General features: G+C 39.1%; 1 protein-coding gene across 2 annotated transcripts in view; it reads left to right on the plus strand.

The window, feature by feature from the left end:
* TMCC3 (transmembrane and coiled-coil domain family 3) overlaps nt 1–27496 on the plus strand; it is a 141695-nt gene extending 114199 nt beyond the window's left edge. For both annotated transcript variants that reach the window (XM_084269541.1, XM_084269540.1), the window contains exons 2-4: nt 21702–22600; nt 24668–24803; nt 27120–27496. In XM_084269541.1, coding sequence (XP_084125667.1) covers nt 21702–22600; nt 24668–24803; nt 27120–27422 — 1338 coding nt within the window. In that variant the 3' untranslated portion in view covers nt 27423–27496. The remainder of the gene's footprint in view (nt 1–21701; nt 22601–24667; nt 24804–27119) is intronic.
* Nucleotides 27497–27879: the final 383 nt, after the last annotated feature.

A 27879-nucleotide genomic window follows, 5' to 3' on the forward strand; every position in this document is an offset into this window, starting at 1 on the left:
ACCATGTCTGCTGAATTTGCCAGGCTTAGTGTGAGTGTGGCCCTGAGTCAGAGTTTTCACAGGAAATGGCAGAGAGATGGGATTAGATGTGGTTAGTAATCTTGCAGAGTGCCGTGTTTAATTTTCCTTTAAGGAAAGAGAGGAAGTTTCTACTATTAATTTAACTATCAGTTTATGCATGTCATCCTGCACCTATGCACTGATAACAAGGAGAAATGGTTATCAAGTTGGGTGTAGAAGAAAGAGATCTAACTGCAAATAAAGGCAGTAAATCAAGATAAAGTTTTTGTTCATGGAATAATGATGTTCTGAAATTACTTTCCAAATGTGAATAGCAGGAAAAATACATGACTTCTTTTGAAAGGAAGCCTGGTAATTTATTAATGTAACTTCAGTGTTAGGAGCGAGGAATTTCCTTTATGCCCTTTGTTTCTGTCCTGGAAATTATTTTACATGTTTCCTGAGGCTTTTGCATCATTCAGGTATTGAAGTGGATGTATTCAGCCTAATAAATATGACAGGAGACTAGTGACCTCGAAGGTAATGAGCCCAGACATCTTGTGACAAGAATGTTTGTGTCCTTGCCTGGTATTTATCCATTCTTGTAGGGAGTGAAAGTCAGACACAATTTGCTCAGCCTGTCAGTAGGCAGATAGTTTAAGATTATCCACAAAATATGCTTTTTTGCCCACCTGCCAGGCCAGAAAGGCTAAGCAAGGGAAACTAATGAAGTTGGAGCCATTATAAGGGACAATTAAGGACACAGGAGGAAGCAGAAAATATTCTGCAGTGTTTTAGGGCCTTAAGGTAAATTTGAGGATACTGAAGCCTGGGGAGCAAGGGGATCTGGGAACTTGGTACTGTGATGCTGAGGTGTTTGCTGTAGGAAACGAGTGGAAGGTCCATACGATACTATGTTGCACTGGTTTTGCTGAGCTAATGCTTCTGTTGGACTACTGGGGGATTATGCAGCACGCTGTCCCTGCCACTTCATTGATACCAATTTAAATGTGTACAAAGAAATACAGCAGTAGCTTCATGTTGCTCTTCAGGCTGAGCTACAGCACACATTGTTAAGGAGTAGTGGATAATTTTGCATTATGGAGCGCTCCAAAAGGTTCTGTTTGTGGCCAGGTCCTCTCTCTTGTGCTTTTCCACTCAAGGAATATATATATGTTTGTATTTCAGTTCAAGTGAAGTTACTGTGTTAAACTGCTTAGCTAATAATCCAATCCATTTAGTGATGTGTAAGCCTTAATTTTGCTTAGTGGTTAGACTAGAATCCACACTCACTGTAGTCTTCTGCCCCAGCTGCTGGGCCTCCAGGTGTGTTGGAAAAAGTTATACAATGGGCAGTGTACAGCTGGACTGTGTAGCCTGGGTAATTTAAGCCAACCACAAATTATTGCTTAAAAAATAGCAACGATGTGTTAGCAGGTATAGTGCTCATCAATTCAAGCATTAAGTAACAGCATCAAGATGATTAATGTTCCTGGGACGTACAGTCTATTATTTAAAAATGGATTGGCTGGACTTCGTGGGCATACGTGGTTTCTAACAGTGATTTAGAGACGATTCTTGGAAAATTCATACACCTTGTTATAGTAATTGTTGTTCAGCTGTCAATTTTCCATTGCACAACCGTTGAGTTGCTCCTGTCTTTAAAGCAGTTACTGGTATTTGCTTTTGAGCTGTAAACTGTCGACAACTTGTTTAATATACAGGCTGTGCTCGGGTATGGGGTTTCCTATTTAGCTTTAGTAACCTTAGAAGCAAATACTTGACTGCTGGTTCTGAACACAGGCTGATGCTGCTATCTTTGGGTTGACCATCAGTTTACATGTAACCGGCCCAGCAAGAGTTCTGTCTTTCTCTCTCTGTGGAAGTAAATCATCTGTGGTCTCCTTGTCATTGCCTTGCTAACAATGACACCCTTCAGAAGAAGCATGGAGTTAATAGGGGATCAAGTTAGCCACCTGATCCATAACTGGTTCTTACTTAGCTGCCAATCAAGGGTAACATATACCCTCTGATAGTGTCTTTGGCTACCATGGAGCTATCCCATGAGAGGCAGTTTTATACTTTAACTTGCATGAAGTTTTCATATCAGCAGGGTACCCATTATATTCCGTTAATAGTGAAACATCTATGAATGATCTGCCCTAACTCCTTGGGCTAAGGAGTTCTAGCATCAGCACTGTGTCACATTGGAGTATGCCAGTGAGAGCTCTGTAGGAGCATCAGGAAGACAAGTCTGATTTGAACACAACATCCCAGCCAATTCTTGTGCTCTTAGCAGCAAATAAGTGGCCAGAGAAAGCACTGTGAAGGAAGGTTAGACAACTTCAAAATGAGATGGTGAGCCTTTGGGAAGGCAAAACATGTCAAGTAAAGAAACAGATATTGACAGCAGACCCCTTGGATCTGATGTGGTGCTTGATGTTACTCACAGTGCTTCCTGCCACAATTGATGTGCAATTATTCTTCTATCGCGTTTTGATGTGCTTGATTCCTACCACAACATTGCTCTCTTCATTGTGTACAAGCGCCCTCCACTGAGTTCAAGTGCCATAGGGAGTGTATGTGTTGATGCATATAGAATGCGACATTGAAAGTTTAAAAAGGGCCTAGTTTGTTTTCCTTTGGTTTTTTCCCCCTTTTTGACCATTTCCATTGTTGCATTTGTTATTGGAAATGAAAAACTTAGGTTTTGGTTTTAAATAATTGTTGGTCTTGTTTTTTTTCCATGTTCTATGAATTGATTTAAGATTCGCAGAAGACTAGTGTTAACTAAATTTGAGCATGTGATAAACAGAAAATTCTTATCAATCTACATTTTGAATTCTCTTTCCAGTGTGTTCATTGCTGTCTAGTGGTTTGAATTTTTTTTTGCACACTTAATTTGTTTGACAGTGTTTTATTGTCTTAAGGTGCCTCGTATAGTGATGTTTGTGATATTAATTTTTTTTTTTGAGAATCTGGATTCATTCATGTTTGTGAACATAAAAAGCAATTGATGTTAGCCAAATATTTGAAATACTTTTCTGCCTTAGTTGCCACACAGTGTGGAAGAACGTTCTTTACTGAAGTAGCTCTGATTTTTGCTTCTGAAACTCTGGATCTAGGTGTCTTGACAGAGCTCTGGGGGTTTTCAGTGTACTTCTTTCCTAAGCATGACATTAATATTTCAGTTCTGCAATCACTGAAGCAAGAAAATCATGAACTTCATAAAAAAATTAACAAATGTTGCTTTTTTGGGAATGGATTTTTGCAGTGTCTTACCAAGTATTAAGTGTTTAACAGCCTGTCTATGCACTCAAGTTTTAAAAAAATTAACTTAATTTTAATAAATGTTAGAATTTGCTGCATACCGGGCTGGATATTGCAGCTGATATCTTAGCTCTGTTTCAGTTTTTCCTTGCCAAACTTTAGACATCCATGTCAAGACTCATATTCTGAAGAACTTAAGCTTCATTTGATACATTTTTTTTAAAAAATATTTATTTTTTAATAGAATTTTCCTAAGCTATATTTTATGCAGTTACTTATCTGCTGACTAGTTCATGAAAATCTCTTTTGTGAGTGTACTTAATAGGGAAAAAAAATCAGTTGAGTTTTAAAATAACCTGTAGTGCTCAAGCATAACAGTTAAAGTTGTTCTAACTAACAGCTTGGGGTTCTTAAGTCAGGAGTTGTGTGCAGAGGGGTCTCAAAAGTGACAGAGTCTCATGGCTTGATTTCAAACTAGAGTGCAATCACCTCTTTTCAGTGGTGAATTATTTAGGTGTCTAAGCCAATTCCAGCCTACCACGATTTTAGATGTAACCAGATAGCATTACTTTGTGTTATGGATTTACTCAAGAGGTAAGAACAGTGTATGGAAATCAGGTCCTGTCTGTAGTCCATTTAAACACTCTGGCTTGTGTACGATACCATTTCTCAAGTTATTCCTGGCAATATCCTGGAGTGATGGATGTGGTTTTTGGTGAACTCCATTCTCATCATGGCTGGTGGGGAACATCACAACAGAATTGCCCTTTATGGGAGATGTGTTGCTCAAGTCCTACTGTTTAATAATGTACTGCAAAAAATGGTCCAAAACACAGTATTATAGGAACAGGATAAAAATTAGACTCAGTGTGTTTCATGCAAATACTGCAGACTGAGCAATCTGCTGCTGATCCAAGGAAAGGAGCCTGTTGGACACCTTATTTACTCCCCACCATCTCTGAGCTGCTTGGAAGCCTGTGTTTCTGAGGTTTGCAGCATGATTGAAGCCTCTGGAGGCAGGTTGGCCCCAGCACCATAGGGGGTCAGCATACCAAGTTCTCTGTTGAAGAATGCAAAAGCAAGCCTGAGAACACAGGGTACTGTGCCCTCTTGCACTGTCAGTGCATTTCTTCAAAATATGTCTGTAGTGTGAGGACAATTTTACCCTTGCCAGGGTATGTCCTCACTGCCCTACGGTCTTTTGTAATTTCTCCATAAATCTCAGGGTCCAGTGGCCAAACACCTTCAGGAGAGACAGAGAGACAGCTTTCAGTTTGGTGGGTGGGGTGTCTTCCTTGGAGCTGAAGAGAGCATAGAACCCAACTGTTTCTCCTTGAAGAACAATCTGAACTGCTAAGGAAGGCTACAGGTTATTTCTTTGCTCATGCCTGTTGCTGAAGGCACATATGACTAAACATGTGATTCATCTTTGGAGTATTTCTTCCCCATTGATTTCAGCAGTGAAGTCATGATCCATCTTACGTCTGAACCGATTCCCCTGGCAATGTATTGGGATATCAGTGCCCCTCTTAGTTGCCTGTTATGAAGTCACTGCAAAGAAATCCCAAGAGTACGATAGAATAAGCTCTCCAGGAAAACAGGTTTTTTTAAAGCATGTGAAATAACAGGAAAGAATTTAGGAAATGACTGGCTAAGTGCATCACTCCTGAACCAGTGACATTTGCCTTAGTATAAAGTCTTTGGGCTACCTGTGTTAGTTCTCTTGTAGTTTCTTTAGAATCACTCCACTGTTTCAATCAACTAAAATTGCTTTTGAAGTATTTCTTACCATCCTTCTAATCTGAGTGGCATGAGAGAGACAAAAAGATGTAATTCTTTTCATTATATGCATACCACCTAGTTTTAATATATTCTATTAATGGCTGTAAGCCTTAAAAAAAAAAAGTCTAGCTAATAAAACTTTGAAACATGTTTTATACTGCAGTTGTGATCATCTCCTCCTTCATGCAGTATCTACAGTACAGTGCAATGGTAGGTTTTAAAGCAGATGTTATTTTTGCCACAGGTAATGGCAGCCTGGGTAGCCTCACGAGTAGATTGTAGCTGACAATAACTTAACATTTAAGCTTTCAGTATTGGCCTGGGTTTGTTTAAGTTTTGTTTGCTTGTTTTTAATATATAATCTCTTTCATACTTTTTTTTTGCTTTTGAGAAACGAAAGAACATGCACAAGAGACTAGAGAGGAAAAAGCTTCTTCCAGGCATGGCAGGCTGATGGCAAAGGCTGCGTCAGAGCTTGTTACATGGCTTAGAGGTGCTTGTTCTGCATTCACATAGGTTCTTTCTGGAGCTCCATCCTATTGCTGATGTTAAATTACTGTTAGACTCCTAGAATTAAAGTTGTTGTAAAGTTAGTTAGGCTAAAGAGTAGTTGTACATAATTTGTGGATGCCAGCCATACCATGGATGAGAAAGTGAAGACATAAGTGCCTAGGTTATGATTTGCAGGTAGCAGAATCACTATATGTAAGGTGTTAGATGCCTGTGGCATCAGACTGAGGATGAAATTTCACCTGAGGTGGCTATAGGAGCTATGTGGCATCTAAATGTAAGCACAGATCAAGTGTCAGAGGTTGTTAAAAAGATAGCTTGTTTACTTTTGGCCTAACATGGGTCATTGAATGTTTCAACAATGAAAGCAGTTGTGACACCTGATCTGTGGGTGGGAGATCACAAAATCTTCATTTTATGAACATATGCTGAGCAAGTTCAGGAGGCAACACTGACAGAAAGGAAAATAAATAGATCATGTTTTAGTCCTTAGAACTCATGATTGGTTTGAAAGAGTAATGTGGTGATTAGGTTTTGTTCTTTTCATCTGACTAGTGTATCCCACCAGTGTTTCTGTGTGCTTTGGGGGGAAGGGAAAAAGTACATCTGGCAGGACTGTCTCAATGCAAACTTTGAGATAGTTCTAGATAACTCTCTCTAGTGCAACTTGCCAGTATTATTTGAGCTGTACTTCTCCCCTGCAAACAGAGAAACTCCACCAAGATACAGTGACAAACCTATCAGCTGTAATTTTAAAATCCTGCTGTTAATAATGAGAACTCTTCAGAAGGCATAATACTCCAAATCTGAAAATTTTACTCTAAAAACCATCTTGACCTTGCTAGACTGCTCGCTGTAAGGGATATTGGCAGGCTGCAAGTCTGTAGGTTGTGATTTTATGTACATTTACATGTGTCTTACATGATGTTAGCACATCTCTGTGTCAGATTTTCTTTTCAATAGCACATCTATGCATGAGATTTTGTCTGACAGCAAGGTAACTGCTTGTGGTTGGGTCTCAACATTCTGGGCTGTAACAAAATTTCTCCTGGTTGAAACTTACTTAGTGCCTCTGGTCTTGTTGTTGCTGCATGTAATGCAACTGTATACGTTTTGGACCAATGTTCTTTCCAGGAAGGTTTGTTTCCTTTCCCTACAGACAACAGTAAAATTGTAAGAAAGCTTCTGACTAGTTCAGGCAGAAGTTTCAATCTTCTTTGACATTAGCTAGTCAAATATCATGATACTGTGAAATTTTAAACATTGTAAGAACTTTTCTTATCTGTTACCTCATGTGACCCAGAAACCATGTATAGAACTTGAAAAGCAGTGTTAAAATGGCATAATTATTTTAATTAGGCTGGATCATAAGTGTCTCCAGTTATCTACACTCTGCTAACTCCCAACCCCAGCACTGTACGCTGAACAAGAATGCATGTGCAGCATTGTGCATGAATCTTTTAAAGCCTGTGTTGTGAAGTCAGTACCAGAAACTAAATGCACTTCACCATGCTAAGAGGAGTAAACCAGCTTTTCAATCAAAAGCTAAATAAAAGACAAATAGTTGTCTTTACTAATCTATTTTAAGCTATTTAAGCATGCTAAACAGTTGTCACATGGATACAATACATTATAGTGGCCTCAGTATCTGTGGCTAAGCAAATCTGAAAATATTTGAATTTACAGCTGCTTTTATTTTGGTGAATAAGCAGCAGACAACTCCAAGAGGCTTTTTCAATAATTTTTACTCTGCCTTTTGCTTTCAGGCTTTATGACTATTGTCTTCGTATTGTTAAGTTACACAGAGGAACATAACACCTGGTGTGTTTATTTCTGTACTGAATTTTTTTTTATAATGCTCTTGTTAAAGCAGTAAATGAACAAGAAAGATAATCAAAAGCAAGTAAAAAGCCTACAGACCAAATGGGGTGAATAATTAACTACATCAGTTCATTTCATAAAGCTAAAATGATGCAGTGTTGCCTGGCTAGAACCAGAATCATATAGAAAGACTTTTAAAATCTGAATGTGAAGAGCAGACCAATTAAAAAGTGACTTGTCATTTGCCCTTTCATTTAGGGTGTGTGAGGGAGGTCAGAGTTCCTTGCATTGAAGGTTTTTGTCCTCTACAAATCACTGCAACCCATTAAAGTTTCCCAAAGCATTTAATGTAAAAAGATGCAAATTCCCTCCCTAGCTGATGTGGAATATAAGCCATTCAGGCTGCCTGGAATTGCTGAAATGTTAGCTATTCTTTTTAGTTTACTACCTGGTTATCCCCACCTCTGAACCTTTGTTTTATTATAAGCCAGTGTTAAGTCTACTGGAGCTAATTTCAAAAGCTTCTTGACACAGTAGTGAATACAAGTTGTTCTGGGAAGGGACTCTCCACTATCTGTGTGGCTCCTGAATTTTTTGGCCTTGTCCATAGTTGTGAAACCTGGACATATGTTGTGGAATTTTCAGTGGTAAAATCATTCCTTAGAAATAATCAAATTGAAGTTGAGGCATGACAGGATTCATGGATAAGTTGAAAGGAGGAGCAGGACTTGCTTGAGGAAATATTGGCACCATTGGCATGTGAAAGAGCTATGGTGTGATTTATGTGTTTCTTAAACTTGTTGAGTAACTGACTACAGAAAAGTGAGAATATTTGACATGTCTATTTCTTTAGAAACTGTATAGTATAGAATGTTCATTCACTGTCTGGAAGTTGTAAATAGGCTGGCATGATTTGGCTAATCTCACGGGAGACATATTTTTAAGGGTTTAGCAGTGGATATAGAGCATTATATGCCTGTTGAGACCACTAAATATTTTATTTATAGATGGTTAAATTACTCTAAGGACATGACCATATGAGAGAGAAAGGGGGGAAAATATTTAGACAATTTTCTAATGCCTTGATCTTTTAAAATTAGTACTGTGTTTTGGGCCTTGTCTTGCTTTTCCACTTTCAAAGGTATGAGGTCTCCTGTGTTGAATGTTAGGCTGTTTATTACAAGATTCTGCAGCCAAGCAGAGCTCCCTGCTCAGGTACGGAGATCTGGCTCAGGGCAGTGCCAGTAACTGTGGTCGGACTCCAAGGACAACGTGACGCTTGTCTGCTTCCTTTCCCACTGAGCTCCACTTTGTTCCTTTTTTTTTTTTTTTTTCTGTGCTGTTGCTATGACTGATTATGGTAATATGTTTATAAATCTTTTACACCAAAGCCAACCATGTGATATAGTGTATCCTTTTAGGCTGTCTCAATAGAAACTTCAGAGAGAAAAAAATGAAGCTATTTAGAAAGTTCAAAGGAGGAGGCAGGCAGGGTAGGCATGGAGTATTGATTGTGGCTTTATTTCTAATCAAATCATATTGGTGAATAGGCCGCTAACATCTCCACAACTCTAAAAATAGAAGAATCTAACATGAGTTTAATAGGTAGGAGCTAGCATTAAAAGAGAATTGCAACTAGTGTGTATGTCTATATGCTTTTGAGACAATCCTCTGTTTAGCTTGAAAGCAGGCTGAAAACATGCCATTTTCTGTTGATAAATTTTGCTAAACGCTCTGAATTAAGGTTACAAATTGCCTTAAAAAGACCATTGGGCTTACTGCAGTATTTTATGGCTTAATAAAATTCTATGGGAAAGGTAGGTAGGAAAGCATATGACTCAACTGCTCTAAATGGTTCTGTTGTGCTGCAACAGTGAAAGAATGTGGGCAACACTTGAGTTGGGCAGCCTGTAGCTTCATACAGAATTTTTAGAATGGGATGAAAGCAACTGTTTGATTATGGAAGAGCTTCTCCCAGTTGTCCATAGTTAGAGAAGTGAAGTGGTGACTTGAAGCTGAAAAAAATAATTCTTAAGATTGCTCTAAAGCATCTGCTATTGTTTTCATACATTTAGCAGAGGTGATTGGTGAACTCTGTGGCTCAGCTCCTGAAAAGTGAGTCATGAATGGTGAGTATTTTTGTGACAACTGGACCGAGGAGAAAAGCAATAGCTTATGCTTTTCTTTCAGAAGTGCATAATTCTTATTGCTGTCCTGGTCCAGCTAACGTGAGTTATGGCTGTATAAGAATCTGAAATATCTATTTGAACTTTTTGTTAGATATAACGTGTTCAGTTACTACTTCTGCTTAGAAAATATAGGTAGCTTTATATTTCTTCATAGCGTGTGAAGCTTACCAGCAATGCTGGAATTGATTCTTAGGATAATGCAAGTGTATACTAATGTTTAACTTTGAAAATTTTAGTTTTATCATATGTATTTATATCAGTTGACTTACCTATCACTGTGAATTTAATAGTAGACACTACTGAGGATATATCAAAATCCAAATTGTTCCAGGATAGCGTTAATTTCCTATATCTCCTACTATAAGACCTAAGAAATATTAATGCACAGAATGTTGATTTTTGTAAATGTTGTTAAGTGTTGTACCAGGTAAAATATATCCCAGATAAAAATTACTATTAAACTGAAGTGAAGATTAGATATAGCAAAAGCAAGAAGGTAAGAAGAAAGACTAAACTGAAAATAATAATGTAAAATCTTAAAGTGAATAAACACATAACTGTCAGTGTAGATATTTATTTCTGTAGTCATCTATACTTGAGTAAATAAAGTTGACTGTATTAAAATATTTTAATGAGACTATTAAGGCTTCCCTTCCAAAAAATCTCAGTGTGATTAGCCAGTGGTCCTCACTGATATAAATTGACAAGTTCACTTGTTTTGTCTTTAGACTGTAAATTAGGGTTAGTATGACATGCAGCCATATAAACATAGAATCACAGAATTGTTTAGGTTGGAAAAGACCTTTAAGATCATCAAGTCTGACCATTAACCTAACACTGCCAAGTCCAACCACTAAGCCATGTCCCTAAGCAGCACATCTACAAGTCTTTTAAATACCTTCAGGGATGGTCACTCAACCACTTCCCTGGGCAGCCTGTTCCAGTGCCTGACAACCTTTTCAGTGAAAAATTTTTTTCTAATATCTAATCTAAACCTCCTCTGATGCAACTTGAGGCTCTTTCCTCTTGTCCTATTGCTTGTTACTTGGGAGAAGAGACCAACCCCCACCTCACTACAACCTCCTTTCAGGTAGTTGTAGAGAGCAATAAGGCCTCCCCTCAGCCTCCTCTCCTCCAGGCTAAACATCGCCAGTTCTCTTAGGCACTCTTCATAAGAATTGAGCTCTACACCCTTCACCAGCTTTGTTGCCACCCTTTCAACATGTTCCAGCAACTCACCACCTTTCTTAGTGAGGGGCCCAAACCTGAACACAGTACATCTTGGCAAAGTCAACCTCTGTGAACTTGAATTATGTTTCAACAAATGTTATTTGAAGAATAATTTTATCAGCACATGAGAGAAATTATCCCAGAAAAATTTAACACTGAGTATTGTCTATTCAGTTAAATAAATAATCCCTCTGACACCATCATGTCCTCTGGAGGGCTAAGATTAAACACCTAAGATATTCTTAATAATGCCGAGGTTCAAATTAAATTGTGACTCTAAAAACTTTATAAAGGCCTCTGTCTTCTGAAATGGAGTTTCAACAAAAATTAAAATCCTTGAATGCAAAGGACAGGGGCCTGTAATACTTCTCCAAAGGGAAGACAGAAAAGCGATGCAGGCCACAAAGCTGTCACTGTGTGTTGTTTCCTTATGCAACTCTTAGTTGCAGTTACATTATTGGTGTTGCCTTTTCAGCCAAGCTGGCCCGATCTGTGCTGCATCCAGCATGATTTTACATTAACATATTAATGCAGCAAAGCAGTTGCATAAAGTTGGTCTATAATATTTTTTCAACCCTCTCAATTACAATATCTAAGATAAGGGGTTTTAATTTCACTGTATCAAATGATTTGTGAGGTTAACAACATCGTTGTAGCAGGTTAAGAAGGACTAAGTTGAACACAGTTTTTCTGTGGAATCTGTTCTGTTCTTCTGTTCTAAGCGGTCTTGTGTGCTGTGCAGTTGTACAATTCCTGAGCACTTTCCAGTAGCCTGTTAAACAAAGTCACCACTGTTTCATGAGTGTGATTCTCATCTCAGTCTCATATTTGGGAATGATTTTTGTGTTGGATGGCGCAGAGAAAAGAATGGGGGTGGGGTGTGTATTTTTTCTTTTTAGTTTGAAGACTGAATTTGTACTTAAATTTTGTGCTTAACATACAATCTTCTCTGTGTTTGTGCTACGTAAAAAAAAAGATGTTCAGCAACTGCGCCCTACACTTGGCATAGAAGGCAGTGAACTTTGTAATGAGCCTTTGGTATCCATGCAAGTTCATCCCAACCTTGACATTTAGTTCTGGCCAGAGATGTATTTTCAGTTTGCAGACATCTCTGAGAGGGAGAAATCTGCTTTGATTTGCCAGTAGTACCCTGTCAATACATAATGGTTACTACTCAGGCTTGTTCCAAACAACATGAGAGGCTTTGTGCCATACTCTCAAGATTTTGTGAATTCCTGTTAAAGGCAGCTGTTTAAAAAAAAAAAAAATTCTTTATTTGCTCCTAAACCAACAGTGTTTTAACACTTTTCTTATGAGCAATATGGTAAAATAAGTGTAATTTAACCTAGCTTAGCTTCCAAAATTGTCTATTGTTTGAATTGTTAAAGTATTGCATTTTAATAAATCTCACTGATAAGGGTAAGTGTGTTCTCAGGATCGGAATATTGTCAGGACTAAATAAAAATTTTACTATAGGGTTTTATTCTTCTCTAATTAGGGTTTTATTCCTTTCTAATCGAGTGAATCTCTTTGATTTTCAGTTAAACAAGCTTTCTGTGTTCTATTTTTTTAATTAAGTGATGTTATCTTATTCGTTTGTGGAACTTCTCTACAATGCAGCTTCTTTTTCTCTTTGAGAGATCTTCTGTAAAGTGCATTAGTATTTGAAGTGCACCACCTGTACAAAAATTTGAAAGAAAAAGGAAAAAAATGAAGTATGAGGATGACACCACTAGGTACAATAGTGGGTGTTTTATTTCATCAGATTGCATATTCAACAAATTTGGTATATTGGTCTGAGTTTGGCTCAGAGAGAAGAGACTGGTTGGAGAGTTGTTTGCTTTTTAAAATAAAGAACAAACCCTCAGTCTTCTATAGGAAATTGTTTATGAGTTGGTACTGGCATATATATTTTAAAGGATTGTGTGAGAAACTATCCAAAATCACATGATACAGACAGTGTTTTAATGTACAGTGATTCCTTCAAGACACTTCACCTTAGAGTCTATGTTGTAGGCTTCTACAAGAGCCTTCTTCCTTTGCAACTAACAACTAGGCAATTGGGTGCAGCAGGTATGGTGCTGTGGCCCAGGGATGAAATCAGAATGTTTCTGTGATTGTATTTATCTTCTGACAGTCTAAATGAGCCTGATGGTTTTCACCCTAGTCGTCTCAAAAAAAGAATAGTCTATTGGCTGCATAATGTAATCTTTCATCACTGTCAGTTCAAGTAAAATTTCCTAAATATTTTTTGCCAAGAGAAGGGATTCAAATTTGCAAAAGCAGGACGGTGGCAGGTGCTGTCTCCAAGTGCCTAGGAATCAGAGCTGTTGCAAATGGGTCCAATTCAGCGCACTCTCCTGCATGGAGGATGCAAGCCTGCATGAAACATGTTTCTGGAGAGTAGACAAACACTAGCTGAGGGCGTCATTCACTCTGATGTGTATCGTGTGCATATGGAGCCCCATCAAAAAGGATTTGGGGACATCTGCTTGTAGAGGCACGTGTTATCTTCAAAATGTGTGCTATTTGTGTGTCTCTTGTGAATTCATATTCAGTGGTAGCTATTTGAACTGATTCTTAGGGTGTAAACTTAAAATGCCATGCCAAGAGCAGATTCTCCAGAAGGTATGCATCAGCTGAAACATGATTTTATATTTTTATATGTATTTTGTGTGGACTAGTACTTGCTTACAATAATAATAATTTTATGTATATATTTTAAAGTATTTATAAATGCCTATTTTTGTATGTGTACATTTATATAAATAAGAAGAGATATATATGTATGTAAGCATAGAAATAATACTTGAAGACACTTCTTCCACAGTAAGGAGGACTGTTCGAGTTGCTCTCGAGTATCTGATTAGCTCTATTCAAAAGTGGAAATCATCAGCTGTGACGCAGTTTAGTAGCATAGCCACAGCAACAGAAAACCTTGTTCCATTATGTGCTTACTTTTCAGGAGCATCTTATTTTTATTAACCTGGTGGAGAACATTTAATTTTCTTCCAGGAGGAAGATATTGCAGAGCACTGCATGAGTGGGAAACTCTGGTTCTGTGGCCTAATGCTTTATAGTGCCTCTTCGTTAAAAATAAAGGAAAATATTTTTGCTGTTTTAAAAAGAAATCTGAATAAGAAAATGCTTTAAAGATCCATTGTTGTAGAGGGTCAAGTTGGTTGAATCTGCAGAGTGTTTTGACGCTTAATGCACTGCAATTAAGATGTTTTCCCCAAAGTTTATTCAGAGCAAGGTTAATCAGTTATGCATAGTAGCTTCAAATACCATTATTGCAGTAGTGTTTTTTGAATAACAAATAACCTCTGTTAATTTATCTGAGTGGCTCTAGTTTGAGCTGTCTTTATCCTGAATAATTAAATACAGTTTTGTTAATAAAAATAATTTAAACCTTTTTTTTTTCTTATTTAATAGAGCAGGCTTTCAAATAAAAGCTTTTATCTCTCTCTTCTTTCTTTATGTGCAGTCTTGAAAGAGGTACTGGTTATTATGGAGAAGTAATTAGAATGCTTTTCAAAATGGAGGTGCTTTCCTGGAGAGCAGCCTGAAGGGCAGGGATGGGGAAGGAAAGACCTTGTGGTGTTTGGCACTCTTCCAGGTTCAACTAGGTTTGTTTGTTTGCTGCTGATATCTGGAAGGAGGGCTACTAGGTATTGAACTTAATGGAGAAGCAAAGATTAGAGCCCCAATAGCTAAAAGTCAGAGAGATGTGAGGAATATCAGGTATGTGTGAAGTCTTAAAGAGGGTTCAAAGCCACAGCTGTAAGCCTTTCAGTAGTTCCCATAACAGCGAAAAATTACATCGAAGCTGCTTATTAGGCAGCTTCTGGTTGTTAGTCACGTAATGTAGTGAAGCAGACGTTATCTTTTGATTAGGTCTTCATAGCAAAAATGAACTAAAAGTCCTGTGCATAGGCAGAACTGCTGATGTAACAGAAACGTATGTTTGAAATTCTACTTTATCAGCCTGGTGTGGAGGGGAGAGGGGAGAAAAGGTAGAAGCAAACCGAGTCCTCTGAGTGACTCGGTTCATGTACAGGACAAGATGTGATTGTTTATATGCGCAGGATGTGCTGCCACAGCATTAACGCAAATGAAAAGGTCCTATGCGTTATGGAGCTATTGTTCTCTTGTTTATAAAGGGAAGTTTGGCGATGGTTAAAACAAACAAAACACCCACATCTTGGGCCTTTTGCACATGATGGCCAGTCTATCTGGATTTAGATTATTTTATCTCTGGGAGGTAGTACTTATAAATTTCACTGCTACTGTAAAGGCTTAATGTTCCTGTTACAAAGTAAGTTTAACATAAGTGTTGCTGGCTCAAAGCAGTACGTAATAATGATTAAGACTTTCTAAAATCAGTATTGGGTTGTGGGTTTGATTTTTGGTAGATCTGTAAATCTCAGATTTAAAATTTCTTAAGTCTGTATTTTTGGGGAAGGAATACTTGGTTAGCTGCTGACTAGTAAGTTACATGTGCGAGTTACTTCTCTGTAGCTGAGGGCAAGAAACTTAGTAATATTTCCTGGAAGTTTTGTATTAGATTGGACAGTTCCAGGAGCTGGGATTTCAGGAAACACTTAGGCAGTCTGAATAGTGATAAAATTAAGAGTTGTCTCTGAAACAGAAAGAACTGGGTGGGTGGAGCGGGTGACCTGTTGCAGCATTGTCAACATGGAATAGATAATTTGTGATGTGAAGTTAGACAATGGAGTGATATGAAGGCAAGCACACTCTAAATCCCAAGTGGTGGGAAATCAGAAGCATATGCTGTAACTGTGAGAAGTGGTTAGTCATGGCAGGGGTGTGTCTGGCTTTTTATCAAATTCTCATTCATAGAAAAAAATTAATAGCTGAAAATGTATAGCTGCTGGCTCTTCAGAGTATTTCACAGTATTCTGGGAAATTTCATTCTTGCAGCCTGTTCGAACATTTTACAAAAAAGAGAGCTTCTTATTGAATGGGAGGGGAAGAAAGCCCATAAATGTTAGTGGGAGGGGGGAAGCGCTTATTAGAAACACTAAAAGTGACTTAAACAATCAGTTTGGAAGAAGAGACACAGATTGTCTTGCATCACTCTCCAAAAATATGCCACCCCCACGCTGGTTCATAGTGGCTGTATTTTGAGAGGCTTGTGGCAGGTGAAAGGTGTTCTCCTTCAGTAGGAGCAGGACTGCAGGCTCCTCATAAAGCACCTCTCAATGGAACCACCTATGTAGCATTTCCTTATATTGCTATGGAAACCTGAGACAGTAGGAACAGACACACAAAAGTGACGTTTATTTTGAGTTTAGAAGTTCAGAGAGAGTATTTTAATGACTCCTCCTTAATTGGGGGCACTTACCTAAAGAGGGACAGATCTGCAGAGAAATAGTTAACTGTGAGGTGTGGAGCCTACTCAAGAAACTTAAGTATGGTAAATCTATGTATTAGTTTATTGCTGCATTGTTTTCCCCAGCCAGGGTGGTGATTTTTTGTTTTGTTTTGGGTTTTTTTTTTAGTGACTGGTGAACAGTAAATAGGAAGTAGTTTGCTGCTTTTTGTTAAAGGCCTGTTGATGTTCTCAGTGTCTAGGTACAGAAGTTGTTTGTATTAAAACTGACATGAGCAAACCAGTTTTAAACTGTGGAACAGCCTGGAACAGGATTGATTGAGTGCCAGTCATGACACGGAAGACTTTTCAGTGGATGTTGCTGGGTTTTGAAGGAGCTGGTCCTAGCAGTGAAGCAGAAGACTGCCTCTTCCCCCCATTGTTCTTTTCTCCCATTGTTGTTTTAATCTGAAATAGTACCATATCTAAAGCCTTTTTTACACACAAGCAGTGACCTAGCTAATTTGGCCTTAGTTCAGTCCTCTAATTAGAAATTAGATAAAAGGTTATTTCTGGGATACTCCCTAGTTTAATCTGAGCACATCCATAGGATTTGAGGCAAAACGGTGTTGCTGTGAACTTGGCTGTTTGGATCACAGGCTATACATGGCTCTTTGGCATTGATTGAATTAGACCCAGATAATAAAAGCTATTTCCTAGTAACACCAGAACTTAGGTGTGTATGCTTGCTTTGACATTGATTTCTACAGAGGTTGTTTTAAAGCATTCTAAATGTGTTGGGTTTTTTTATCCCCCTTAAACTAAAATTACAAGCACATGTGCATCTTTCTTGAAGTGCCTGTGCCTACATTCTCAACTCTGCAGTGCTAATAAAAATCATTAAAATGGAGGGAAAGAGAAGTGACAAACTGACTCTCTGGAGAAGTGCATTAGGTCTTGCCTAAGTTGCTTAGTGTAACAACTGAATTTTTACAATTACCTGACCCTCTTGGCATAATGGGCAAAAGTTTCAGAAGTGTCCAAAGCTACAGGCTAGTCTGCCTTTGTATGATGCTTTACTCATGAAATGGCTTTGAAAGTCCCCAGTGTTTGAATATGGAAGAGCAGACCTACCAAAGGGTATCTGGGATTATTTTTGACTACTGCCTGTAATAAACCGGTGGTATAAGGCAGGTGGCTAACACACAGCTTTAATGCTTGTCTTTTTGGTAGTTGATAGAGGAACTGTTGGCAGCAAGAGAACAACCTTCTGTGCAGACTCCATCAGCTAGGTGGTCTCAGACACTCACGTAGCTTGGATCTCTGATTTCCCCAGTAAAAAGTAGAAGCAGGGTTTGCTGTCTCTTTCCATTGCTACATTCTCGACCCTCTGCACGATAAGTATTATGAGCATAGGTACTTCTAGTTATTACTATTAAATAGCTTTTTTAAAAAACCCAAAACTTGAACAGAAGGTGTTTTTCTGTTAATACACTGTACAGCAATTTGGGGGGCTGATTTTATATAACCTAAAACCTTCTATGGTAATGAAGCACTGATTTAAGCTTTCCATGAAGGACTCTTCTCCTGTGGGTTTTAGAAGGAGCAGAGAATTTGAGAGAGATAGTCAAACTCTCTCCCCAACCAGTTCTGCTTTGGAATATACTGTATGAGTAACAAAACCTGCTTGGCATGCTCTTTTACCCATTGGAAGCCCCGTGCTGCTAAATTTATGCTTCTTGACAAATGCTCCTAATTATTTTTGTTGCTGTTGCTAAACCCTGAAAGCTTTAAAGCTGCCTTAATCCTATCTTGTATGTTTCTTATGGGATTGTTTCGAAGCTTGAAACAGATACCCCTCTAAAAGTCTTGAAAAATAGACTTGAATTGTCATCATAAGCTTTTGTTTAGTTTGCACAGCTATAACTGGCGATGGTAATGAGCCTGTTCGGGAGAAGAAAAAGCCAACCGCCTTTAAACTGAACCTCTTTGAATACGCAGATCACTGTGCCTTGGTGGTTGGCTTCTGTTAGTGCAGCAGCACAGAGACGTGTGCTTTCTGGAGTCTGATACGTATACACAGTCAGTGACTCTTCTATTACAAATGCTTTTTCTCTGTACCTCTTTCAGCCACCTCTTAAAAGAGTGTGTATATATATAAAAAAATCTATGAAACAAACAGCAGAATTCAGTTGGACACCTAAGCATAGGTAGGTGAGCTCTCACTTGTTGCTGGAGAGCTATGGATGCAGTCAGTGGAACAGAGGAAGTGATTCATCTGAGCAGCCATAAGATGTGTGCTTGAGGGTGGGCTGCATGCTCTGTGCTCTTTTCACTACAGATTCCTTTCTCAAATGGAAAAAACTCAAAACCCCCACGCATACAGCTGCCACCCCCAATGAACAAAGAAACCGTGAAAAAAGGATATTTTATCAACTGAAGATTCTGGGGCCTCTGTTGCTTGACCCAACCTTGCAATGTGATGACAAGTAGACACTGCCATTTTGGCCAAATACACTCAGACAGAGGAATGTTTTGGATATGACTCTTCTGAACCCTTGGTGACCTCTCAAGTCTAGTAAGCTAAAAAAACTGCTACTAGCAATGCCTTAGGAATTTAGACACAATTCTTTTCTAAACTTCACTGAATTTAAACTGACCCTACAATTAATTCTGCTTGTTTCAGAAGTAGATTTGCAAGATGCTAACTGATTACCTCAACTCCAAAAACAATTCAACTTTTAGTAGATGTATTCCCTCAATGCTATTGTTCTTTTTATCTCTATTGCTGCCTTGACCTTGAAGTTCCAGGAAGGCAGGAGGTGCATGGTGATGATAGACATTGCTGACTGCTAGAGACTGCAGTGAGGGAGAGGACACAAGGGAGAAGGGATCTGTTTTGGGCTTGTATCCAATTATTACAATATATTTTTAAACTATTTTGTACTAAGGAAGTAAACACTTAATGCTGTGTAAAGGTTAGAGATAGACCTACCCATTCTTGGAAGCGTGACCAGCTTGACACTGAGTGACATCAGTGGTGGACCTCTCTTGTATATATGTGTAATTCAGTGATTTATTACAGTATAACTTTGTGCCAAAGCTTATTAAAAATCTCTTGGGTTGTTTCCTGAAACTGTTGCTTTATACTAAGGGGTTTTTTTTTACTTTTACCGAATTTGTCCTGACCCAGTAAATCCATTTAAAGAAATATGTGTAATATGGGGTGCAGGTCTAGTATCTAAGCTTTTTGGTTGCTAGTCTTGATGGCTTTTCTTTGCTGTATAAGCCTTTGGAAAGATAAGAGTATCCTATTTTTGCTTATATTAATTGCCTGTTTTGGCTACCACAACAGTATCATGAGTGTTACAATTTTCAAAAGTAATCTGTAAAACCTGTATTTTTCTATTAGTTATATTTAGAAGATGTGTTCAATCAAAAATCTATAAAAATGGAAGTTAGTGTTGACACTTGTGATTTTTGTCACTTTTTATATTAGGTATCACCCTGAATCCATGTGTGTCATGTCAAATGCTAAAATGAGTTGTCATCAGTAAAGTGGACTTTGTGAAGTGCACATGCTTATATTTAATCATATGTGATTTTGTTATATATTTATAAGACTTATTTGCACCTCCTTTTATATAACTAAGCATATGGCTCACTATAGATTATTGTTAACGAACTAGTAAAGTGCAGAGGTATTAGGCCACAGCACTGGTTTAATCCTTGGACTAGAGTCCAAGTCTTAGACATCATCAGTAACCAATACTCTCCAGAAGAAATTGACAGCTCTTCAGTTTGCATTTTTCAGGTGTCTATTTTTCTAAGAGGTTGGTTAATGCAAACTTTTTTGTTACCTGGTTTGTACCCAGAGCAGTGCAGTAACAAAAGAAAAAAAAAATAGTAGTACTGTAATCACCAGTAATATAGGCATAAGAATATAAGGTAGGAGTAGATGTGATCTTGTCTCTGAAATAGTCCAGTACAGATCCAGTTTTATGGCTGTATTACCCCTCTGGGTTTGCAACCCATCATGATAGTCATTGTGTGAGAATAGGTCTCCTGATCAATCTGTGTATGATGCATGTCATTAACAGTAGGACACTATGTCCAGTTCCTAAGCCTGTAATTTAAGGTCAGTGCAGGAATGCTGGAGAGAATTTCCAGGAGGGCCACCAAAACTGTACCAGGATGGGAAAACCAACCTTATAGCGATGCTTAATGATGGTTCTTTGTTTTTGTAGTCAAGAAGAAGATTGAATGGTGATGACTGGGCATGTGTGTGCACACAGGTCTATCTTCAGTATGATAGACAATAATAAATACTGGTGCTAGTATGTTCAAAGTTTGATTTCTGTCTCAGGCATTCGGAAGAAGAGAGTAGTTAAGTATTTCTCAAATGCTTCTTGAAAAGATCCTTTCATACAGCTTCTGCCTTGTCTTTGCAATGGTCTTGCCTGAGTGATTATGTTAGTTCCCTCTGGTGTTAAAGCTCTGAAAACCCATTATGGCTGGAGCGTTGAGCAGTCTGTACAGATATGACATTGTGGCAGCTTTAATGAAACGTACCTCCTTTGTCACAGAGGCTAGCATGAGATGATACTAGATGAAGCTATTTTGGTTAGATCATTCTTGTCTCATGCCTCCCCCATGGTTTTGACTTCATATGAGGAAACACTTCTATGCTTTGTATCAGACTGCCTTGCCTTTTCTCTTGAGAAAGATGAATAATCTGCTGTGTTTATGCTGTGACCAATTTGCCTAATTGTTTTTGTTGCACTGCCTGAAAGCATTGCTAAGGTGTATGGATCCTACATGGGAATTAATGCAGTTTTCCTTCCTGAGTTTCCTCCTATAACTACCACTCAGAGAATTTGCTGTTGAAATAGATGTAGGGACAGCAGATCAAGTTGGTAAGCATCTTCACCAAGCATGGAAAGTTAAATGCAGGCCAATTCTTTCTCTCTGTTCTCTGCCCTAAAATCTAGCAGCTGCTTTCTGATGAAGCACACAGTAAATTCCCAGGAACATTCAGCTAGTTGTGCAAAAGCTTTCAATGGTGTGACAAATTGCATGGGAGGAGCATGTATCAAAAAAGAACCTGGTAAAATCTACTGATCAGTATACTACTGCTATAGAGGGGAAGAACCTCTTTAAAGCTCTATCCATGTTTAGCCATTTCCAAGAGAAAGATGGAGTGATTATCAGTCATCGTCTCTTTGAAACTCTTAATAGTAAGCAATATATTTTAGGGACTTTTTCTAGCAAGTTGGTGGTTCTGATTTTGTAAATATCTGTAAAGGATTCTCAAATACTATGTACTTAAATGTTTTTCACTCTAATCTTGCTGCTTTTTTAATATACAGGCAGTTCCTTGGACTGTTTATCAACCTAGGGAAGTCTTCTAGAAATGCTTCTTAATTTCATAGAAAAGTTCCTTCTGTTTTGCTCCCATGAGCTACTTTGTGTTGTGTACTTGCTATAGTTACATGTGAGAAAGCAAACGGAAAGCGGGGTTTAAAAAAAGGTAACGTTCAAATTTCATCTCTCTCTCTTCTCAGGTGGAAAGACATGATATGAATACCCTGAGTTTACCACTTAACATTCGCCGTGGAGGCTCTGACACCAACCTGAACTTTGATGTACCAGATGGGGTCCTAGAGTTTCACAAAGTCAAACTCAGTGCAGATAGCTTGAAACAGAAAATCCTCAAGGTCACAGAACAAATCAAAGTTGAACAAACAGCTCGCGATGGAAACGTGGCTGAGTATTTGAAACTGGTAAACAGTGCAGACAAGCAACAAGCTGGGCGCATTAAACAAGTCTTTGAGAAAAAGAACCAGAAATCTGCACACTCCATTGCCCAGCTGCAGAAGAAATTGGAGCAGTATCACAAGAAGCTCAAGGATATTGAACAAAATGGATCTTCTAAAACTGCTAAGGATACTTCCAAAGACAACTTGAAAGATACTCAGCATGGAAAGCCTCGTACCTCTGGGCATGGAACAGAGAGCAGCAAGTCGAGTGTGCCAGGTGTATCGTTGACGCCACCTGTCTTTGTTTTCAGCAAATCTAGAGAGTTTGCAAACCTGATCCGAAACAAATTTGGTAGTGCAGACAACATTGCTCATCTCAAGAACACCTTGGATGAATTTCGGCCAGAAACAAGTTCGAGAACATATGGGGGAAGTGCCACCATTGTTGCCAAACCAAAATACGTTAGTGATGATGAATGCTCAAGTGGGACCTCTGGCTCAGCAGATAGTAATGGGAATACTTCCTTTGGTCCCGCTGTGGCATCGACCCTGGACAGCCAAGGGAAGCTTTCCATGATTTTGGAGGAACTAAGGGAAATCAAGGAGACACAGTCCCAATTAGCTGATGATATTGAGAATTTAAAAACACAATTTAAAAGAGACTATGGCTTTATTTCTCAGATGTTACAAGAAGAAAGATATAGGTATATTTTTTTAACTTATCTTGAAATTACTTTTCAAAGGGTAGAGAAGCTATTTGAAAAGTGTAAGTTATCAGTGTGCTTTTAAGATATTCCAGAAAGAAGAGGAAAAAATATAGCAATCAATATCTGGTACCCAAATGTTCCCCTTCTTCCAATAACTGAAAATATGTGTGGAACTTAATATTTCCTATCAAATGATGTGGTGGTTCTTTGGCTTTTGTCAAAGGCTTGTCTGACATCTCGCTGGCACATTGTATTATGTGAATACTGTGTATAGGAGATGTCAGTTGTGTTGTAACTGGTGGAAGAATTCTGATCTATTGTGACTTGAAAATACTAACAGTCTGTGGTGTAACAGAGCTAACTTACAGCTGATCAATATGCCTTTTAGTCCCAAGTACTGTGCCCGAATACTTCTCGGACACGTTGCTATCTCTTGGTTGTAAGGTCACTTTGTACCCTGGCGTAACACATGGCTGTGAAATGTAATTTTAAGTGCTGTCACACAACTTCCTCTTCCATTTGTTACCTGGAAATTAATTCCTTTATCATCCACTTGAAGGAAGTGAGATATGTTCTACAGAGGGCTTGCACCTGCTGTACCTGTATCTCATTTGCCATATCGCTTACTTAAGAAGGTGTTAAAGGCTTTACTGTGCTAATGGGCAAAAGCTCAGTATGAATTGCAAGATTTAATGTTTTCCTTCTTTACGCTTCTTGAAGTGCAAGGGAAGGCTGGATACCGTGTTGGTAACATGGGGGAGGAAAGAACAGAGCAAATGGCCAACCACACTGACTTTGTTTCAGGAAGAGGCAGAGCAGCCTTTTCTGACAGCTCACTCCATTGAGATCTCAAGCCTCCTGCCACTGCTTCCACAGTTAGATAATTGTTGTGCCAACTGCAGGGATTGCCTGTTTGTGTATTAAACCAAGTTATAAAGTCACCAAAAAACAGTTTCTAATGGCTTAGTTGAAATGGTTTACCATTCAGAGACATGCCACAAGAGGCTGTATGTGAATGGCAAGGCCTTGCAGTTGTGTTTGAGAGGGAATCCAGGGAATATATTTTTCCTTTCACTACTGGGAGCTGTTAACTGGCTCAAGTTTACTTCGGAAACTGTATCTTCTTGTCTAAATGAAAAGTGAGAAACAGAAAAATGTGAGTTGGATACCCTTAACCACTGTTTATAGTTCCTATAATTTGCCAATGATGTACAAATATTTGCTTTTTAACACCAACTGCCAGCAAGGAACGCTCAAAAAAGGCTTTCAGTTTGCTGAATAAATATTTATGGAGAGTTTCCAAAGTTTTTAGCCAACTGTATCCTGGGCTGTGTCAAAAGAAGCGTGACCAGCAGCAGGTCAAGAGAGGGGATCTCCCTCTCTGCTGTGGTGAGACCCCACCTCGAGTGCTGCGTCCAGCTCTGGGGTCCCCAGTACAAGACAGACATGGGGCTGTTGGAGAGAGTCCAGAGGAGGGCCACAAAGATGATCGGGGACTGGAGCACCTCTGCTATGAGGACAGGCTGAGGGAGTTGGGTTTGTTCAGCCTGGAGAAGAGAAGGCTCCAGGGAGACCTTATTGCAGCCTTCCAGTACCTAAAGGTGCCTAGAGGAAAACTGGAGATGGACTGTTTATCAGGGAGTGTAGTGACAGGATAAGGGATAATGGGTTTAAACTAAGAGAGGGCAGATTTAGATCAGATATGAGGAAGAAATCCTTCCCTGTGAAGGTGGCAAGGCCCTGGCCCAGGCTGCCCAGAGAAGCTGTGGCTGCCCCCTCCCTGGCAGTGCTCAAGGCCAGGCTGGATGGGGCTTTGGACAACTTGGTATAGAGGAGGGTGTCCCTGCCCATGGCGGGGGGTGGAACTAGGTAATCTTTAAGGTTATCGAAACCAAATCAGTAATCCAAACCAAAAAGGTAATCCAAACCAAACCAGTCTGTGATTCTATGGGCCTGTGATTCCTTTGTGTGCTCTGTAATGCTTTTTAAAAATGTGTAACTGTTTTCATGATTTAGCATCACGTGAATAGAACGCACTAAATTCACACCTTTTTTCCTGATAAGATACGAAAGATTGGAAGACCAGTTAAATGATCTCACTGATCTTCATCAACATGAGACTGCAAACTTGAAACAAGAGCTTGCAAGCATAGAGGAGAAAGTGGCGTATCAGGCGTATGAGCGATCACGAGATGTTCAGGTACTTTTTGGTTTTTTCCTCCTCGCAAACTTCTAACACTTTGTAGAACTCTCTCACTGTAAGATACTTGCATCGTTCTACATCTTTGTACATGGGGACTATGGGGAAAGATTTAAGTCCATGCTTTGTCTATGATTAAAATCCAGCATGTTTAAATTGGTCCCAGTCTCCATTTGTTTCAGTGGATTCAGAATTTTGTCTGCTGGAATTGATGGAACAGCCTAGGCAGACTTTTGTGGATGGAGAATGGCAGGAGGAGGAAGGAATTTTAATCTCATTGTATTGTGTAAAATGCCACTTTTGACAATGTCCTAACACAAGCCTCTTGCTCAGACTTTCTCTGGTACGTAGTCATATCATACTGGTGAGATTTATTTTAAATTGATGTTAAGGTAAAGAATAAGAGTTAATTGATAAATAGACTTGTAGATTTGCCGGTTATAATGTGAGTTTTACTCTCTGGTCACAATGAACCCTGTAGTCAAATCTGTAGAGTGTGTTCACCTCCAAGATATATCAGTTGCCGTGTCTGGCTTCAATCAAAAGCCAATAATAATGTCTGTAAGCTCGTCCTTATAGCCTGCAGTGACATACTTGAACATTTATACGCAATATAAGCATTTATATAATGCATAATATTTCTACCCAAAGTCTGAGCAAGTTATGAAAAATGGTAAAAACACTGTTTTGCCTTACTTTGGGTTTAAATTCACTGTTTAAATTTACTGTTTAAATTCACTAACAACTGAGGAATGCTCCAAAATTCTTTGTATTCAGTCAGATGGTAAAAAAAGCCAAATCAGCCCTGTCCTGTGCGCCCTCATGCCTGCATTTCTGAATGTAGAGAGCACAGACAGCAGGACTATCACCCTGATTCCTAATTGCTGTGAGAGTCAGGAACCCCCAGGGAATAGAGCAGGAAAGGGATGGTATGGAGCTTAAACTTATCATAGGTTCCTTTGTAGGTTTTAAATAAGAGGGTTCTCTTTGTACAGGCCTTCTTTCTGTGAAGGCATCTTGAGGATGTAAAACCTCAGTGAGACCAGAGTTCTCTAGCAGAAGGGTTGTGAAATGTTTTGCTAACTCATTAGCAGAACCCTGGAGATGTGTCAGAGGCTTTTAAAATGAATTTCAGTGCTTCTTTCTTTTACCTCTGTACAGTTGGGCCTGTTAAAATGGGTCTGTAAGCTAAAATAGGGGGAAAGCATTTATTTAAGTTGTGGATATTTGAAGTAACAACAGAACTTTGGTGCTTTTTGTCCCTGAGGGATGAACAGATGTGTTTTTTAAAACACTTGCTCTGCCTCTCAGTGCAGAACTGCAGGTGTCAGACTTCTGCAGCAGGATTTTATCTAAAGCAGCACAAGATGATTTGAAAGTAATTTATAGACAAGGTAGGAGAAAGCCCAGGAAAGTTCTTCAGTGTGTAGCAGAGAGTGTACGTGAACCCTAAGGGGACCTGGTGCCACCTATCAGAAACCACCTTCTGTGTATCATTACGAATTCCTGCCCCAGCAATAGGAAGCAGCCTTTCATAAGAACTGGCCCAGCCAAAGTTAATTTACAGCTCTGAGCAGTGGCTCACTCTGTTTTTACACGGGGAATTGGGTGGCATCAGCTCACTGCGTGATCAGGGGAAGATCCCTGCCAGTGCAGGGAAAGCCTGGGAGTCTGAGAACCCCACAAAACCGTCACCCCTGATGTCTCCACCGCACGCTGCCCACTTAGGGTACGGATTAACCAGCCACTGCCCTGACAGAGGGAGCGGGGAAGCTCTTCCTGAGGACGCAATCCCAGTGCTGTACAATGGTGGCTTTGAGAGAAAAAAGAAGGTAGCGCAGAGAGGTGCTGTAAACCAAGAGGTACATGTTGTACCATAGGTTTAATTAGTATCACATCAAACCCGTACAACCCTCATGTTTTCTATAATGTATACAAAGAAACTTTGATGCTGTTTTAATACAGTGAAAGTTACCATGGCAACAGCTTTGCCAGGACTTTATCTCATCAGTATATGCAGGAAACATTATCTGTCGTGAATGTTAGAGTTATGATACGTATTCTCAAGAGTGAAAAATGTACAAACTACATTTTGGGCAGAGTTTTCCAGCTTGATTATGCCTGAACAGGCAGGGAGACATGCAGGTAAGCAAAGTGCATTTATTTTTTAAAAAGTTAATGAATGGTTCATTCACCTTTTTTAGGAATCTCTAATAAATTACAATTCTAATCTAGTTAATGGATGGCTCTGCAGCTAAACCAGGAAAAGTGACATTTGGCAACGTAGGTGCCCTAATTCTTGTTTTCTGTCTCCAGGAAGCCTTGGAATCATGCCAGACCCGGGTTTCAAAGCTGGAGCTCCATCAGCAAGAACAGCAGGCACAGCAGTCTGAAACGGTTAATGCCAAAGTGCTCCTGGGGAAATGTATAAATGTTATCCTAGCCTTCATGACTGTCATCTTAGTGTGCGTTTCTACTATTGCAAAGTTCATTGCTCCTATGATGAAGAGCCGTTTTCATATCATCTGCACTTTTTTTGCAGTGACACTGCTGGCAATATTTTGTAAAAACTGGGATCATATCATTTGTGCCATAGAAAGAATGATTATACCAAGATGAAGCTGCTGGTCTGACCGCTTGCTTTTTTGTTTTCTTTTTTTCTTCCCCTCCCTGTTTTTAAGTGCTGTGTGTATACCAATACTTTTTTGTTGTTCTTGGTTTAAATGTGCAAACTGGATGGAGAAGGCTACAAAGACTCTTGGACTTCAAGGTGTAAATACATAAATGTCTACTTGTTGGCAGTCAGTTGCCTGTTCAGTCAGATTGTTTGTGACCAACTGCTCACTTATGTCAGTCTTCTGCCTTAATCCAACTGGTTTTCCACTTTACAAACCCGCACCCACAGAGTCGGTATGATGCTCAGGGAGGGACCCAAGCAACTGCAAGCATCAGGTGTACTTTTCACTAGGCCGGGTGTGACCAGGAGAGAGTGCACCACTGTGTGTGTCAGCCCTCTTGGACTAATAAGTTTTCTTTCTGAATCCAAACAGAATGATAATGCCAAGTCATGCAGTCA

The sequence above is a fragment of the Gallinula chloropus genome, assembly GCF_964237585.1.
Source record: "Gallinula chloropus genome assembly, chromosome: 1".
NCBI classification, from domain to species: Eukaryota; Metazoa; Chordata; class Aves; order Gruiformes; family Rallidae; genus Gallinula; species Gallinula chloropus.